The sequence below is a fragment of the Microcaecilia unicolor genome, chromosome 1, assembly GCF_901765095.1.
Source record: "Microcaecilia unicolor chromosome 1, aMicUni1.1, whole genome shotgun sequence".
NCBI classification, from domain to species: Eukaryota; Metazoa; Chordata; class Amphibia; order Gymnophiona; family Siphonopidae; genus Microcaecilia; species Microcaecilia unicolor.
Genome location: NC_044031.1, coordinates 656,350,262 through 656,365,662, shown reverse-complemented (window position 1 = coordinate 656,365,662; position 15,401 = coordinate 656,350,262). Strand labels below are relative to the sequence as shown.

Sequence of the window (15,401 nt, the reverse complement as noted above, 5' to 3'; positions counted from 1 at the left end):
CAACAGAGCCAGACAAGTTCATATTTAGAGTTTTTCCAAATCTGAACATAAAAATGTATCTTTTGCTCACAAACCTTGGAATTGTCCAACAGAGTACCTTGTTTTGGCTATTCCTTCCTCATGGACAATTATAATCCAATGATACACTTCCAAAATCTGCTCACAGACAATTTGTTTCCACTGATTTTGGGTAGATTCATGGTCATTATGGTGCTATTTGTCCAAAAGACTGTCTGGCTAATATTCAAAGTGATTCAAGCGGGCAGGAGAGGCCTCACTTAAATTGCCTGTTGCCACCTAACCCCTGAGAGTCAGCATCACTAAAGTGGGCAGGGTTGCTGAGTATCTCTTCTGACTGACGCCAGAAGAAGAAGGGCAGGTCAGGGGTGTTACAGGGGGCAGCGGTAGTGAGGAGCCCAGGGTTATGTGAGTGCCAGCAATATTTAGTGCCAGCACTGAATTTAGGACAGCTCAAAAGCTTTGAATACTGACCGGCACCCACATAACCTTTTTTGGTATTGTTGTTTTAGTTCCAGGATCCCTCTCCTTGCTGGCCTGAGGAAATGGCTGCTGTGAGCTCTGGCAGCAGCCTCCCATTTCCTCAAGTCAGCAGAAATGGGCAGGAGTGAAGAGGCTGATCTCCCACCCCTAAAATCCCACTGGATTGCCAGGAAGCAGAGGTAGGCCTAGGGAGGCCTACCTGAATTGCTGGTGGGGGGGGGGGGGGGCTATAAAGGGTATGGGTGGGGGCTGGGAGGGAGGAAAGGGGCTTTCTGAGGTGTCAGAAGGGTGTTATGTCACTAAAATGAAAAAAAAAAGTTATGATATTCAGCCAGGGCCCACGTAACTTTCTTATGTGGACACCAGCTGAATATTGGCCAGGACCCACATAAGCTCCGGTGGCCAGAGTCCTATCTGCTAGCCCTGGATACTCAGCGTTGGTACCCAAACATGGCCTAGCACTGCATACTGGGGGCTAAACTGGCCAGCGACAGTCAGTGTTTAAAAAAGTGCTGACCATTGACTGCTGAATATCAGGTGGTGTGATTTTTATTATTATTTATTTATTTATTGATATTTATGGCCAGTGGCCCTACCATTAGGCCAACTGGGGTGGGGGTCTCAGGTGGCATGCTCCGGAGCAGCATTTTCCCCTTCCCTCCTCAACCACCTTCCACACGTTTACCTCATTCTTTTCATTTCTAAAAGGTGGCAGTGGAAGTGGCAGTGACTCCCATAGGCTGCCCTGCCGCTGCCACCGGCCTCTTCTCCCTACTGTGGCCCGCCTCTTGACATAACTTCCTGTTTCCTCAGAGGTGGAATGCAGTAGAGGGAAGAGGCCGGTGCTGGCAGTACCTCAGCAGGGGAGCCTTTGGGAGCCGATGCCACTGCTGCCTTTTAGAAAAGAAAAAATAAGGTAAACATGGGGAAGAGGGTTGAGGAGTGAAGGGAGAGATGCCAGACCAGGCATGGACGCATAATCTCATCCCTGCCTTGGGTGGCAGATTGCCTTGGGCTGCCCCTGTTTATATCTCACCTTTGCTAAAAAGTAATGTCAGTTCAATGTGGCTTACTTACATAAGTAAAAAGTTACATTACAAATAAACACAGAATAATAAACATATTATTTTTGTCACAGCTAAAAATGCTCCTTGACCACTGTCAAAACAATATAAAACATAACAGTCTTTTTTCAAATATAGTTCTACTGAAAATGATGCAGTAAAACCGTTAGGCAATAGTTTATTCTGAAGATAACATGAATATTGACTCATGTCCAATATGATCTCAGTTTATTAGCTTTAGGGTCTTCTAGCTAAGTTTCTTCTTCAGAAAAATTTCTTTGTGCCTTCTCTCTTTTTATTCCTGTAGTGAAAGAACAGAAATACAAGAGTTATGGTTAACCTACAGTAGTCAGAAGTGATACAAATCAACCCTGACGAGCCCTACAATGACTAGTCCCGACTTCTTAAACACATTTCCCCTGATAATCAGAGGCATCTAACTGGCCAGGATTGGCACTTGGCCAGTTAAATGCCCGCTAACCGACTATCTGCCAATATTCATCGGTATTTTTCTGGTCAGCAGCTAATGGCTAGCCAGTTATATTGGGCGATATAACTGGCTAGCTGCTGATTTTTAAAGTCATAAGTACATATGTATTGTCATATTGGGACAGACCGAAGGTCCATCAAGCCCAGTATCCTGTTTCCAACAGTGGCCAATCCGGGTTACAAGTACCTGGCAAGATCCCAAAACAGTACAATACATTTTATGTTGCTTATACTAGAAATAAGCAGAGGATTTTCCCTAAGTCCATGGTCTATGGACTTTTCCTTTAGGAAGCCATCCAAACTTTTTTTAAAACCCCGCTAAGCTAACCACTTTTAGTACATTCTCTGGCAATGAATTCCAGAGGTTAATTACAAGTCTGACCAGTCACATTTGGCTGCGTGCAACCCTGGTATATCTTTGGTCAGTCTGACTTTAACAGGCTAGCTCTGAACATTGGCTTGGCTGATCAAAGTTAGACCAGCCAAAAATGAACCATATATTCAATTCCAGTCACCGGAAACAACCCGGCATTGAATATCCTTTCTCAGTGCCGATCACAGGAGTTAGTTGGTCTAAGTCGCACAGTCTGAAAATTGGCCTCATTGAGGTTAATATTTAGCTCGTAATGGTAATTGGCTTATTTTTTTTTTAATTTATTTTTATTAACATCAATACAATACATGCCTTCACATTGCCAAAGATTATAAAATTCACCGGTACATCACATTTCCGCAGTGACTGACCCATCAGTGAACAATTTCTCCTCTAATATAGCATGCTCGTATTAACATTTTCCTTATTGCCTGTTTTCTATATTATAAGCCGCTTTTAGCCGTGGGTTGACCTAACCCCAGATTTTCAATGCTGGGGCATTTGCGGCTCCTGGCATTGTACATCCGAGTAGGTCCACTGACCCAGAAGTGGACCAGACACCTGCTGATATTCAGACTGGTGCTTGGTTAGCTTGGCACATAAGGTCAGGACAGCCTTTTTTGTGTCCTAACTTTGGGGCACTTTTACTAAACCCTGTTAAGCACTAATGCTTGATTGATACAGGAAAAAAGACTTACCATGGAACACACTAAAGCATTTTGTGGTAATCTGCCTGTCAGGGCATGCTAATCACACACTATTCATTTTTAGAAATTGTTTTTCAGGAGGTGGGGTGGGGAATGGGCATGGAAGTGTTAATCAGCTAGCACGTTCACTTTAGCGTATACTGGCTAGCTAATGCTGAGTTAGCACAGAAGCCCTTAGCATCTCCAAACTAGGAGGCAGTATGTGCTCCAGCGTCAAATTTATTTTCAACTTCCATATGCTAATGGAAAGATTAGCACAGGACCTGCAAAAATAAAAAATAAAAAAAGGCTTTTTCAGGGATGCACTAGAAATGGGCTTATTGCATGGGAAAGTCCTGTGTTACATACATAGTAAACATAGTAGATGACGGCAGAAAAAGATCTGCACGGTCCATCCAGTCTGCCCAAGAAGATAAATTCATATGTGCTACTTTTTTATTTGTACTGTCCTCTTCAGGGCACAGACCGTATAAGTCTGGCCAGCCCTATCCCCGCCTCCCAACCACCAACTCCACCTCCCAACACCAGCTCTGGCACAGACCGTATAAGTCTGCCCAGCACTATCCCTGCCTCCCACCACCGGCTCTGGCATAGACCGTATAAGTCTGCCCAGCAGTAGTTCCGCCTCCCAACTACCAACCCCGGCACAGACCATATAAGTCTGCCCAGCACTAGCCCCGCCTCCCAACCACCAGCTCTGCCACCCATTCCAGGCTAAGCTCCTGAGGATCCCTTCCTTCTGCACAGGATTCCTTTATGTTTATCCCACGCATGTTAGTACACTTTAAGCTCATTTCTTAGTCTATCTTAGTAAAAGGGCACCTTTATGTACATTTTTAGACGGTTAGTGGACTGAATATCACCGCTAACCACCTAAGTTGCTGCTCTGACCTGACTGTACCCCAGCCCACCTCTATCCTAACTTGTTATGGGATGACTGGTTAGTGGTGATATTCAGCAAAACCATGGATTATGGTTTATTGGGTTTAATATACCGCCCTTCGAAAAATAACGTCAAGGCAGTTTACAAAATCAAATCAGAAATAGGAAAGGAACTACAAAATCATGATAGGAAAGGTATAATGAAAGTGAAAGAAAATAGAGAGAGGCAAAAGTAGACAGACTGCTGATCCCATTGGCAATTAACTGGGAAGGGGTGGAAATGAAAATCAAAGCCGAAATGCACTTGAGAAAAGCTGTGTTTTCAGGCCAGCCTTAAACCTAGGGAAGGATAACTCAAGACAAAGATGTTTTGGTAGAGGGTTCCAGAGGGATGGTGCTAGATAGAAAAATGCAGACTTTCATGTGACGTTAAGATGAGCTGAAGACAGAAGGGCATTTGTCCAAAGAACGGAGAGCATGAGCAGGCGTATAAAGGATGACATGTGAAGAAAGATATGACGGAATGTGACTGTGAAAAATCTTATGTATTGAGGTATGCATTCTAAATTGTATTCTAAAGTCAACTGGAAGCCAGTGATACTGTTTCAAAAGTGGTGAAACGTGGTCGTAGAATTTAGCTACCCAGTTAAGTGCCGCTGAAATCCGGCTAGCTCAGCGGGATTTCACTAGGCAGGAGCCTCTCACTATAGTTAACAGTGCTGTTTATTTATTTATTTAGCTATTTATGACATTTATATCACACATTTTCCCACACAATTTCGAGTTCAATGTGGCTAATAAGCTACAAAGAGACATTACAAAATATTATACAAAATCCATAATCCCACACATATCAGTAAAGGAAAGAATCATAAATACAGATATAAGGGAAGGTGGTGGGGGGGATTAGGCATTTATTTATATATTTTATTTGTTACATTTGTATCCCACATTTTCCCACCTATTTGCAGGCTCAATGTGGCTTACATAGTACCATAAAGGCGTTCGCCAATTCCGGCATGGACAAATAAGTAATGTTGTGGTAGAATAAGGTTCGTGTGAACAGACACATTAGGGAATCATAGAAAGGAAGAGAATCGTAGAGAGGAAGAGTTATTATATGTCCATTACAAGCTTTGGTTTCGTTGTGTTGCAGGGTACAGGCATTAAAGTTGGGTCGGAAGGTTATGCCTTTTTGAACAGGTTAGTTTTTAATGATTTCCGGAAGTTTAGGTGATCATAAGTTGTTTTCATGGCTTTTGGTAATGCGTTCCATAGTTGTGTGCTTATGTAGGAAAAGCTGGATGCATCCATTAACAGAAATATTTTAAAAAAGAAGACTTTCAAAAACTTGCAAAAAAAGCTAAGTAATCATGCTGGGACCTGACGTATTTCGGCAAGGAGTTCCACCACTTAGTACCTTGGTAAGAAGACGTAGCTGACCTGTAGACTACTTTCTTACAGGTAGAAAGATGAAGATGCAGGTGGTCTCTTGCACCGAAGGTTGCATTGCAAAAAGACAAAGTAACAAGGGGCAACATATAATCAGGGGCAGTATCATATAAAGTCTGAAATATGAGAGCACAGAGATTGAAAACAACACTGGCTTTAATAGGAAGTCGGAGCAATTGTATCAGCAGTGGATTAGACCTTCCAAAGTGTGACATGTGCAGGACTAAACTGGCCACAGTATTCGACGCAGTTTGACGCTTCCTTAAAACACATTCTTTGTGACCAGTGTAAATAGAATTACAATAATCAAATTTGGTCAAGACTAGAGACTGATTAAGTAGCCTGAAAATATCTATTGAAAAAATAGGGCCTAATTCACTTCAGCTTCCAGAGGACCTTAAAAGTTAAAGAGGTCCTTTTACTAAGCTGTGGGAAAAGGGCTCTGCACTAGCAGCAGGGGCCATTTTTCCCATGTGCCAGGGCCATTGTTTTCTGAAGCTGGTAAACCCCCCCCCCCCAAAAAAAATAGCCACATAGTGAGATAACTCTTACCGCATGGCCATGCGGTAGGGAGCCCTTACCACCACCCATTGAGGTGGCGATAAGTGCTCCTGCACTAACCTGGTGGCAGTGGCGGTCCTAGGTCAGCTGCTACCCGGGGCAGATCGCCGCTGCACCCCCCCCCCCACAGGTGCAGCGGTGTCCGTCCCCCAAGGGTGCAGCACGACACCCCCCCCCCCACGCAATGACACCCCTCTCCCCGGCGCATCAAGCACCCCCGGCACAATGACACCCCCCGGCGCAATGGCGCCCCCCCCGGGTGCATTCTTGGCTGCTGGAGAGTGCAGAGAGCAGCCGCGTGCCTGTCGGCTCCAGGGCAGAGGGAGCAGGGAACCAGCGGAGCTGAGAGGCACGCGGCTGCTCGCTGCACCCTCCAGCAGCCTGCACCTGGGGTGGACCGCCCCCACCGCCCTGCCCTTGGTACGCCACTGCCAGGTGGTAACTGAGCAACGCACGATGATGCCCGATTACGGCTGGGTTATCACCGTGCAAGCCATTTCCGGGGGTTTTCTTTTCCCCCCAGAAATGTCTTGCTCTTGGGGCGGGACTACCGCCGGCAGCCACACTGGGCCGCTGGTAGTCCCGGAAGAGTGAACAGTATGACCGCATTGGGCTTACCGCCAATCTGTAAAAGGGTCTCTTAGTGACTACGGAGGACACCTGAGATTCAAAGGTTAAGTGCCGATCAACAACAACCCCCAATATTTTATGAGGTTTAAAAAGCTGCTTCCTATTGGAGCCCTCTCCCCATCACACACCTTCCCCTCCTCAGGATGGGCTACTAGAAATTCAGAAACCTTATCTCCTTGACCATGATCTGAAAGAAAAACATAAGTGTTTTTGACTTATTGAAGCCTTGCTCAAGAGACAGCAGATATTCACAGCAATATATCACTGAAGACTTAAGTGAAATATCTTTAAAAAGAAACCTACTGTATGAAAGGTCCCCCTACTCAGCCAGGTCCACTTTTGCACATTTAAGTAAATGTGTATGCTTGAGGGGACTATCCCTCTAACACTTCTAACTGAAGCAACACCACTGGGGGAGAAAGGAAATTGTTGTTTTTTTTAATAAACAGGAGCACCAGCACATATTATATAGATGTATATTTTCCTTTCTCACCAGACAATAGTGTAGAAATAGACAGAATGACAAATACTATCAGTAAAAGGAGGGACGATGCCATGAGAGCAGATATTCTCATGAATATACTTAGTTCTATTTATTTATTTAACACATTTATATCCTGCTCCATCCAAAGTTCTGTTGATTTCAGTGCTGTTGTATCCCAGATGCTGGGGACAGTTTATTTCTAATGCTGATTAAATGCACCTGCTTCCAGCATATTTGTTTATTTATTTATTACATTTGTACCCCGCGCTTTCCCATGCATGGCAGGCTCAATGCGGCATACATAGTAACAATATAAGGTAACAATATAAAGAATTACAAAGTCGTGAAAAGAATATACAGTTTGTGGTACAAGCAGAACTGATGGGGTAACGTAGAAGGAATTGAGTTAGGAAGGAAATAAGCGTTGGGAGGTAGGCGTAGAAAGATGGAAAGGAATGGATATGGGATGGTAATAGGATAATGGGGAAACATGGTCAATGTATAACTATTGTCAGTAAAAATCATGTGGACAAGCATACAGATCTTTCTTTCAAAACTAAAATCATAGAAACATGATGGCAAATAAGAGCCAAGTGGCCCATTCACAGCAACCACTATCCCTCCTTTCCCTACAAGATCCCACATGCCTGTCCCACGCTTTCTTAAATTCAGGCGCAGTCCTCGTCTCCGCCACCTCCACTGGGAGGCGATTCCACACATCCACCACCCTTTCTATGAAAAAGAATTTCCTCAGATTACTCCTGAGCCTATAATCTCTTAACTTTATCCTATGCCCTCTCATTCCACAGTTTTCCTTCATTTGAAAGAGGCTCACCTCCTGTACATTAATGCCACAGAGATATTTAAGTGTCTCTATCATATCCCCTCTCTCCCACCTTTCTTCCAAAGTATACATATTGACAGTCTTAAGTCTGTCCCCATATACTTTGTGAAAGAGACCACTGACCAGTTTTGTAGCTGCCCCCTGGACTGACTCTTTGCTGTTTATATCTTTTTGTAGGTGCGGTCTCCAGAATTCTAAATGGGGCCTCACCAGTGCTTTGACCATCTCCTTTTCTACCTGTTTGGCCGCCTTGAGATCATCAGACACAATCACCCCCAACACCACACAGCAAATATCTTCTCCGGTGTCAGTACAGGCATCCTCAGCGCCTGCAGCGATTTATTCTTGCTGCTTGTGCCGGCCTTTCAGGCTTCCATCTGCCACATTCCATCAGACAGGAAGCAGGCAAATGATGTCAGTGAGGGCGGGACACTGCCAGTGCAATGCAGGGCCAGTGCAAGCAGTAAGAATGAATCGCTGCAGGCACCGAGGACGCCTGTACAGTACACCGGGAAGGGATGGGGTTCAGAGTCAGGAACGCAGATGCCGGGATGCCACAGAGGAGAGGGAGGAGATGTGAGGTAGGTGAAGAAAAAAAAAATCTATGTTCTTAGAAAATATCTCTAGGAAGGTATGTGCTGTGTGGTGTGGTGGGAGCAGCAGCATATGCACATGGAAGGGCCCATCCAATTTACCCCTGGGCCCATTCAAAATACCGAGTCAGGCCACGCATCTGGGTCCTACTCCCAGCTTTTCATCCATGAATATAGAACAGAAATAATTGTTAAGCATTATCCTTATCAGCTTCTACATATTCCTCCCCTTCACCCTTGAGCCTCACTATGCCATTCTAGCACTTCCTCCTATCACTTACATATTTTATAAATGTCTTTTCCCCCAGCTTTACCATACTGGCTATATTTTCTTCCATTTGAATCTTTGATTTCCTGACAGCTTTTCAACCTTCTCTTAGTTTTTCCAGATATTTTTGCCTGTCTTCCTCTTCCTGCATTGTCTTGTAACTTAGGAAAGCTAACCTTTTTTCTCTTACCTTTTCAGCTACTACATTTGAGAACCAAAGCAGCTGTTTTTTCCTCTTTTACATACTTTTCTAACATGAAGGTTTGTTGCCTTTAAAAGAGCTCCTTTCAGTTTTGCCCACTGCTGTTCTACTTCCTTCAGCTGTATCCATCCAACTAACTCTTCCTTGAAATATTCCCCTATCTCGGCAAAAATCAATGTACTCATAACAGCAACATTTGGTTTGAGGTAAATCTGGTGGTACTTATTTTGTAGAAAATCTCCAGAGATTATAACCATAGGCCATATATGAAAGTGTGGTAATGCAGTACACAACTCAAAGCTGACAAAAGGTTAGCTCTGCTATAGTGAGTATCTCTTTGGCCATCCGAAGTAGACAAGGGTGGTACAAGAGGGGGGGTATGCATGTGCTCTAGCAAGCATTCCCTTAGACCAGGGGTAGGGAGCATCTAGCCCATGGTTCAATCTTATCTGGTCCACAGCAAGACCTCCTCGCTCTCCTTCACAACAGGAGCTCCTGCTATGCTCCTTCCTGCTACTGCTTCAGGGTTTGTGGCCCACTCACCTCATTCCATCATAAGTGGGGGCTTCCCCTCCTAGCAGGCCACGGTGCTGGAGGAGATCCTTCTGGTAGGCTACAACAATCCAAGGATACTCCTTGCCTAGGTTGATATTTGGTCTCACAACGAGAAGTTCTTCCTGATGCAGCCTGTCATGTATAAAAGGTTTACCACCCCCATCTTAGGCACTGGACCAATATGCTGATGACTTAGAGCAGGACTAGGCAAAACCTATTTTACAGTGGACTACATTAATGGCTCTTGCCTGCCCTAGGGACCAGGGGATCTTCCTCAAATCTCCAACTGAGAAGCAAGGGGACTGCCCACTCAGAACACTAGTTCAGAAGCAGAGGATCTCCCTAAGAGCACTGAAAGCTTTCACCAAATTTCCCCAATGGCCTTCTACACATTCCCTCAACCTGGAACCTTCTGAAAGCTCCTTCCACATTCCCCAGCCCACTCCCTAGCCTCCTTTCTGGATAGCTGTCCCCACACTATCCATAGCTGTATATATTTCTTTTAAACTTACATTGATGGCTGATATTCATTGGCAACCTCTTGGTCTGCAAATGCCAGCAGCTGTTTTTTTGGGTTGCCTAAAAAGGAGTTGGGGGGGGGGGGGACGACAGTCCAGCATTTCGCTTAGCCCAATGTATATTTTAAGACCACAACCGGATCAGCTGTTTTGGTCCCTGGAGTTCACTGCTCCCATTGGTGGGGGGGGGGGGGGGGAGTGGGAGGGAGGCAGATAAAGGCTGTATGATGACATGTCTAGCTGTCCTCATGTGCCTTCTCCCTCCTAGCTGTGATCAGCTGTTTCTTGCAAACAACTGATCTTATTTCCCCCCCTAATCATCCTGGGTTCAACTATTGGGTTCTTAGTTTGCAGAGATTAAAAAAAAAAGTAAGGTCAGCTGTTTACATGAAGAACTGATTGTAGTAAGAGGTAGGAGGCACCAAGGCAAGATATAGGGGAGATGGGAGAGCTAAAACATATGCAGTCACCAGAAGAAAAGCCTACCCAGGTCAGATTAGCCCATGGGCTGTAGTTTCCCCACTTTGACTTAGAGGAAATAGCCATTCCCAAAATTGCATCGAATTTATAAAATCACTGTAAATTCCATGATTGTGCATTGCTGTGCGTCTCTGGGTGCCTTATGGGTCTTTATCTAACATCATATACTATGCTATATGTTCCAAAATGTCTCCGTATTGTCATAATTCTTTAGGTACCCAGACAATGTTATAGTATTAATAAACTATGGCATTTTGAAATCTGCTGACCAATTGTCTTTCTTATACCTGCAAGTGTCTCCAAATTCTACAAATCTAGGAGATTTGTTTTTAGTTTGTGATAAGTTGTCACAGAACTTGTCACTTACCTGTATACAATGTAACCTACAGCACACATTACTTCAATTAAGAGAACAAACAAGACACTGGAACTAGAAACACAGGAAGCAGTCATAGGGTCTAGTGGACATATGACTTTTTGACCACGGTCCTATAAAAATATATGAAAAAAAATATTAAGTTCAACAAATGCTTCAAGGAGACTCAGATTATTTACAGCCTTCAGGAATTCTTAATGTTTTGTAAGTATTGAACATCAATGAAATTAGAGAGCAGTTCATATGGGTGAATCTATTAAGTTGGGGAACTTGGGATTTGTGCTTACAGATGTGTGGTTTCAAATCAGGGTCTCTGCCCCTGAGCTAAAGAAGCATCTCTTCTAACTGATCTAATATGAGAATCTTATCTTTTCTCACTACATCCTGTAAGAGAAGGTCACTTTACCTGGAAGTTCACTTTTTATTTGTATCAAGAAACCATAATATAGAATTCATAGCTTTCATCATGTTATCATATCTTCACTACAATTAGGCATCCAGAGGGTGCGTGAGAGCCCGCATATGTACTGTTCATGTTATGCCGCCGTGGATGCCCCCTTTGCAAATATGTGACATGTAAGTTAAGCAGGTTATTTGCAGAATAGCACTGAGGTGGCATTTTGGTATATATTCCTACAATGTTATACAAATTACTCTATTTAATTCTTGTGCATCTTAAAGAGAAGATAACAGGAAGGGAAAAGCCTCAGAGACCTTTATGGAAACAATTCCAAAGTCAAATTTCAGTCACTGGAATAAAAAATAACCTTACTGTACAATGTTAATAAACTAGAAAAAAGAAGAAAAACTTTACTTCTAATTTTATGGGTCTTGCTCCAACAGTGATTGACCGAGAACATCTTTTTACAAGCAAACGTCATTTTGGTTTTCTTGTGGGTCATGAATTAGTGAGTGAGTGAGTAAAATACTCTGTATTTGCACATTTTGTATATTTGTTTCTGATCTTTCCTAAATAAATATTTGTTAGTTAGGGTTTAGCTTATTCCCTGAAGTAGCGTTTTTTAAATTGGATACAGTGAAATGCTGACCACCACTGGGGCAAGACCCATTAAATTAGAAGTTGTTTTTCTTCTTTTTTTTCTTTTTTCTAGTTTATTGATTGAAGTATGTGTTTTTTGCTCAATGCAGTACAAAAGCAGTACACTGTACTGGAAGATTTTTTTAATGCCAGTGACTGAAATTGAACTTTGGTATTGTTTCCATAAAGGTCTCTGAGGCTTTTTCCTTCCCGTTATCCTCTCTTTAAGAAGCACAAGAATTGAATAGAGTAATTTGTATAATATTGTAGATTTATTTATTACTCTCTCCCTGGTTTGGGCTATAATATTAGCATACATGTGTGCAAACATGTACACATACATGCATATATGCTCACTTTCTAAATAATTACACATATAGGGCTTGATTCTATATATCACACCTAAAAAATCAGTACTGAAAAAAAGTATGCCTAGGCGTAGTCTATAAACCATGCTTAAATTTAGGTGTGGTTTATAGATTATGCCTACATCTAGGCGTGGTTTATAGAATATGCCCTACACCCGTTTTCTATGACTATATTTAGCCATGGACATTTACACCAATGAAAACCTGGTGTAAATGCCGACGTCTAAATTACACGTGGAATGGGCATATTCTGTAACACTGCACTTAAATTCTAGGAAGGCCCATGCCCCTCCCTTGGACATGCCCCCTTTTCACATCCGCATCTTAGAATTTACATGCATCACTTTGTAAACTAAACTTAGACAGGAGTGGTCTAGTGGTTAGGGTGGTGGACTTTGGTCCTAAGGAACTGAGTTCAATTCCCACTTCAGGCACAGACCACTCCTTATGACTCTGGGCAAGTCACTTAACCCTCCCTTGCCACATTGAGCCTACCATGAGTGGGAAAGCGTGGGGTACAAATGTAACAAAAAAATAATTGTTTGTTACATTCAATTATTGGTGCTGATTGGCTTGTTAAGCTAATTGTTGCATGCACAAATCCAGAATATGACCGGATTTGCCCGCGCAACTCAAATTACACTATATAGAATCCAGGGATAATGCATTCGTATGTGTTACTGTCTAATTTATAGAATTGCTATACATTTGATTAATTCAGAGACTAACTTATTTTACTGGAGCTGATTTATCCATCAACAGAACAGAAAGATAAACCCAATACAGATTCTATTTCTGGCTCACCATATTCTTGACCAAGCTCTGGAGACCCCTCTTCATCTTGTCAATATTTTCCTTGATCTCCTTAATGCTGCTTTGGGAATCAGTGACAGTTCCAGTGGATGGATAGAACTCTTTTGCTTTGGATGCAACTTTCAACATATATGCCCTGTAAATGGCAAGGGGACAAAAAAAGGTAAGAAGTCACATCTACTAACTTTGGGCATTTTCAGGTCTAGAAGCAGAATGGTGTTTCTTGCATTCCTGACCTACAGGTCAATGAAATGTCAAGTCATAAGAAAGTGGCTTTAATTCCAGTGAAGATGTAACTGTAGTTTCAGGATGAGAGATAGGTAATACAAGCCCATCCTTGGAGCAATGGACAGCAGAACAACAGATATCAGGAACAGTGGACAGTGGCCAAAAAATGAAAGAAAATTCAGGAACAATAAATTTTCAGAGCAACAGACTCTGTCTTTTCCCAGTGGAGGAGTGGCCTAGTGATTAGAATGGTGGACTTTGGTCCTGGGGAACTGGGTTTGATTCCCACTGCAGGCACAGGCAGCTCCTTGTAACTCTGGGCAAGTCACTTAACTCTCCATTGCCCCAGGAACAAATAAGTACCTGTATATAATATAGAGAGGTGTATTAGTCCACTCTTAAAGGTTATCAATAGAAACCAAACAAAATAAAACATAGAAAATAAGATGATACCTTTTTTATTGGACATAACTTAATACATTTCTTGATTAGCTTTCGAAGGTTGCCCTTCTTCGTCAGATCGGAAATAAGCATTGAGCCTGCCATAAGTGGGAAAGCGTGGGGTACAAATGTAATTAAAAAAAATATATATATATAGTCCATTGCTTCGAGGATAGAGTGTATATAGGGTGTGTGAGTATATAGTACAAACAAGGAGATTTCTAGATCAAAAGATCAATGATGGATGACAGGGTAGAAAAGTAAATGAATCAATACCTAGCAATGTTAGTAATAAAATACATATATTGACATCAGAATCAAATAGTTGACGGCAAAACTGCAAGTCAAAGCCTATCAACTTTATACCTCCCTGTGCCTATCATGTTTTCCTAAACCTCTTCTATATAATGAGAGAAAGATGAGAAGATTTACAGTGGAAGAGAAATAATTAAAAGCACAGGCTTCAGTAAAAAAGAGAGAGGGGATTGATTTTTCCGAAAAGTGGGGAGAGGAGAGAGCAAGAGAAACCTGTTCTCAGAATAAGTCTGCACAGCAGTTTTGCTTTAGAAAACAGCAGATGGCAAATAAAGACACTCAGGCAGTGAGTCAGTCTGTCAGGCTGCTGCTGGGCTAGCTTAAGAGGGGTTTCTCTCTTATAGTTCAGCCATTGTGACAGAGTTCACCTACCTTAGGCTGACGTATTAACACAAGGGACGGGAGAGATATTTACCCTCAATCTTTGATTGACCTGGTAACTTAATGCCCAAGCTAAGGTTACAGAAAGCCCAGAAATGGGAGATTTGGCAATATTTACTGCAGTACATGCCAACACTTATTCCCTCCCCATCTCTAATTCTCATCTCAAAGCTGCACAATTCATAATCCACTGAGGAAGTCCATAGATGAGTGCCAGCCTGCTGGTACCTCTTCTGTTCAGTGATGCACACCCTCTCTTTTCTTATCATCCAATGTGTTCTCCTTCTCCCCTATCACTGCTTCTTTAGGCAGATACTATAGGACAGAAAACAGAGGCAGACACTTTAAGATAGACTTTGGACAGAGATGATCATTTTAGTGTTTCTTTTTAGGTCATTGTAGATGACCCTTGGTGAAGCCTTCAGAGCTATGCCAAGGAGTAACAAATTAGAATTAGTCAGAGAGAGAGCGAGAGAGAGAGAGAGAGAGAGAGAGAGAGAAAGAGAGAGAGAGAGAGAATGAATTGTGCTGCAGTGACAGAGCATCACAAAGAATGCAGTCAGGCAGAATGTCTTTTTCGAAAACAGAAAATTCAAGACAGTGAACTAAGGAATACAATGACACTGTCTGTAAAGGTCATTTATCAAGCAGATGCCATGGTAATGCCAATTGTAGCTAAGAGCATGATCACCAACCCATGTTGACAAATCTTACCCTTTTCAATGTGAATAAATTAACTTAATTATAGTAGCTGTCTTAAGTGAGTGAAGACATGCCGGAATAAGCCTGACCTCAAGCAATCACCAGTTGGATCATCATCGTTTTGTTTCTTAGTTA

The 15,401-nt window shown here is 42.6% G+C and overlaps 1 protein-coding gene across 1 annotated transcript in view; it reads right to left on the bottom strand.

The window, feature by feature from the left end:
* Positions 1-1,713: 1,713 nt before the first annotated feature.
* Positions 1,714-15,401, bottom strand: part of LOC115457094 (protein ERGIC-53-like) — a 70,218-nt gene continuing 56,530 nt past the window's right edge. The window contains exons 8-10 of the mRNA XM_030186521.1: positions 13,191-13,335; positions 10,971-11,092; positions 1,714-1,866 (exon numbers count right to left, since the gene is read on the bottom strand). Coding sequence (XP_030042381.1) covers positions 1,830-1,866; positions 10,971-11,092; positions 13,191-13,335 — 304 coding nt within the window. The 3' untranslated portion in view covers positions 1,714-1,829. The remainder of the gene's footprint in view (positions 1,867-10,970; positions 11,093-13,190; positions 13,336-15,401) is intronic.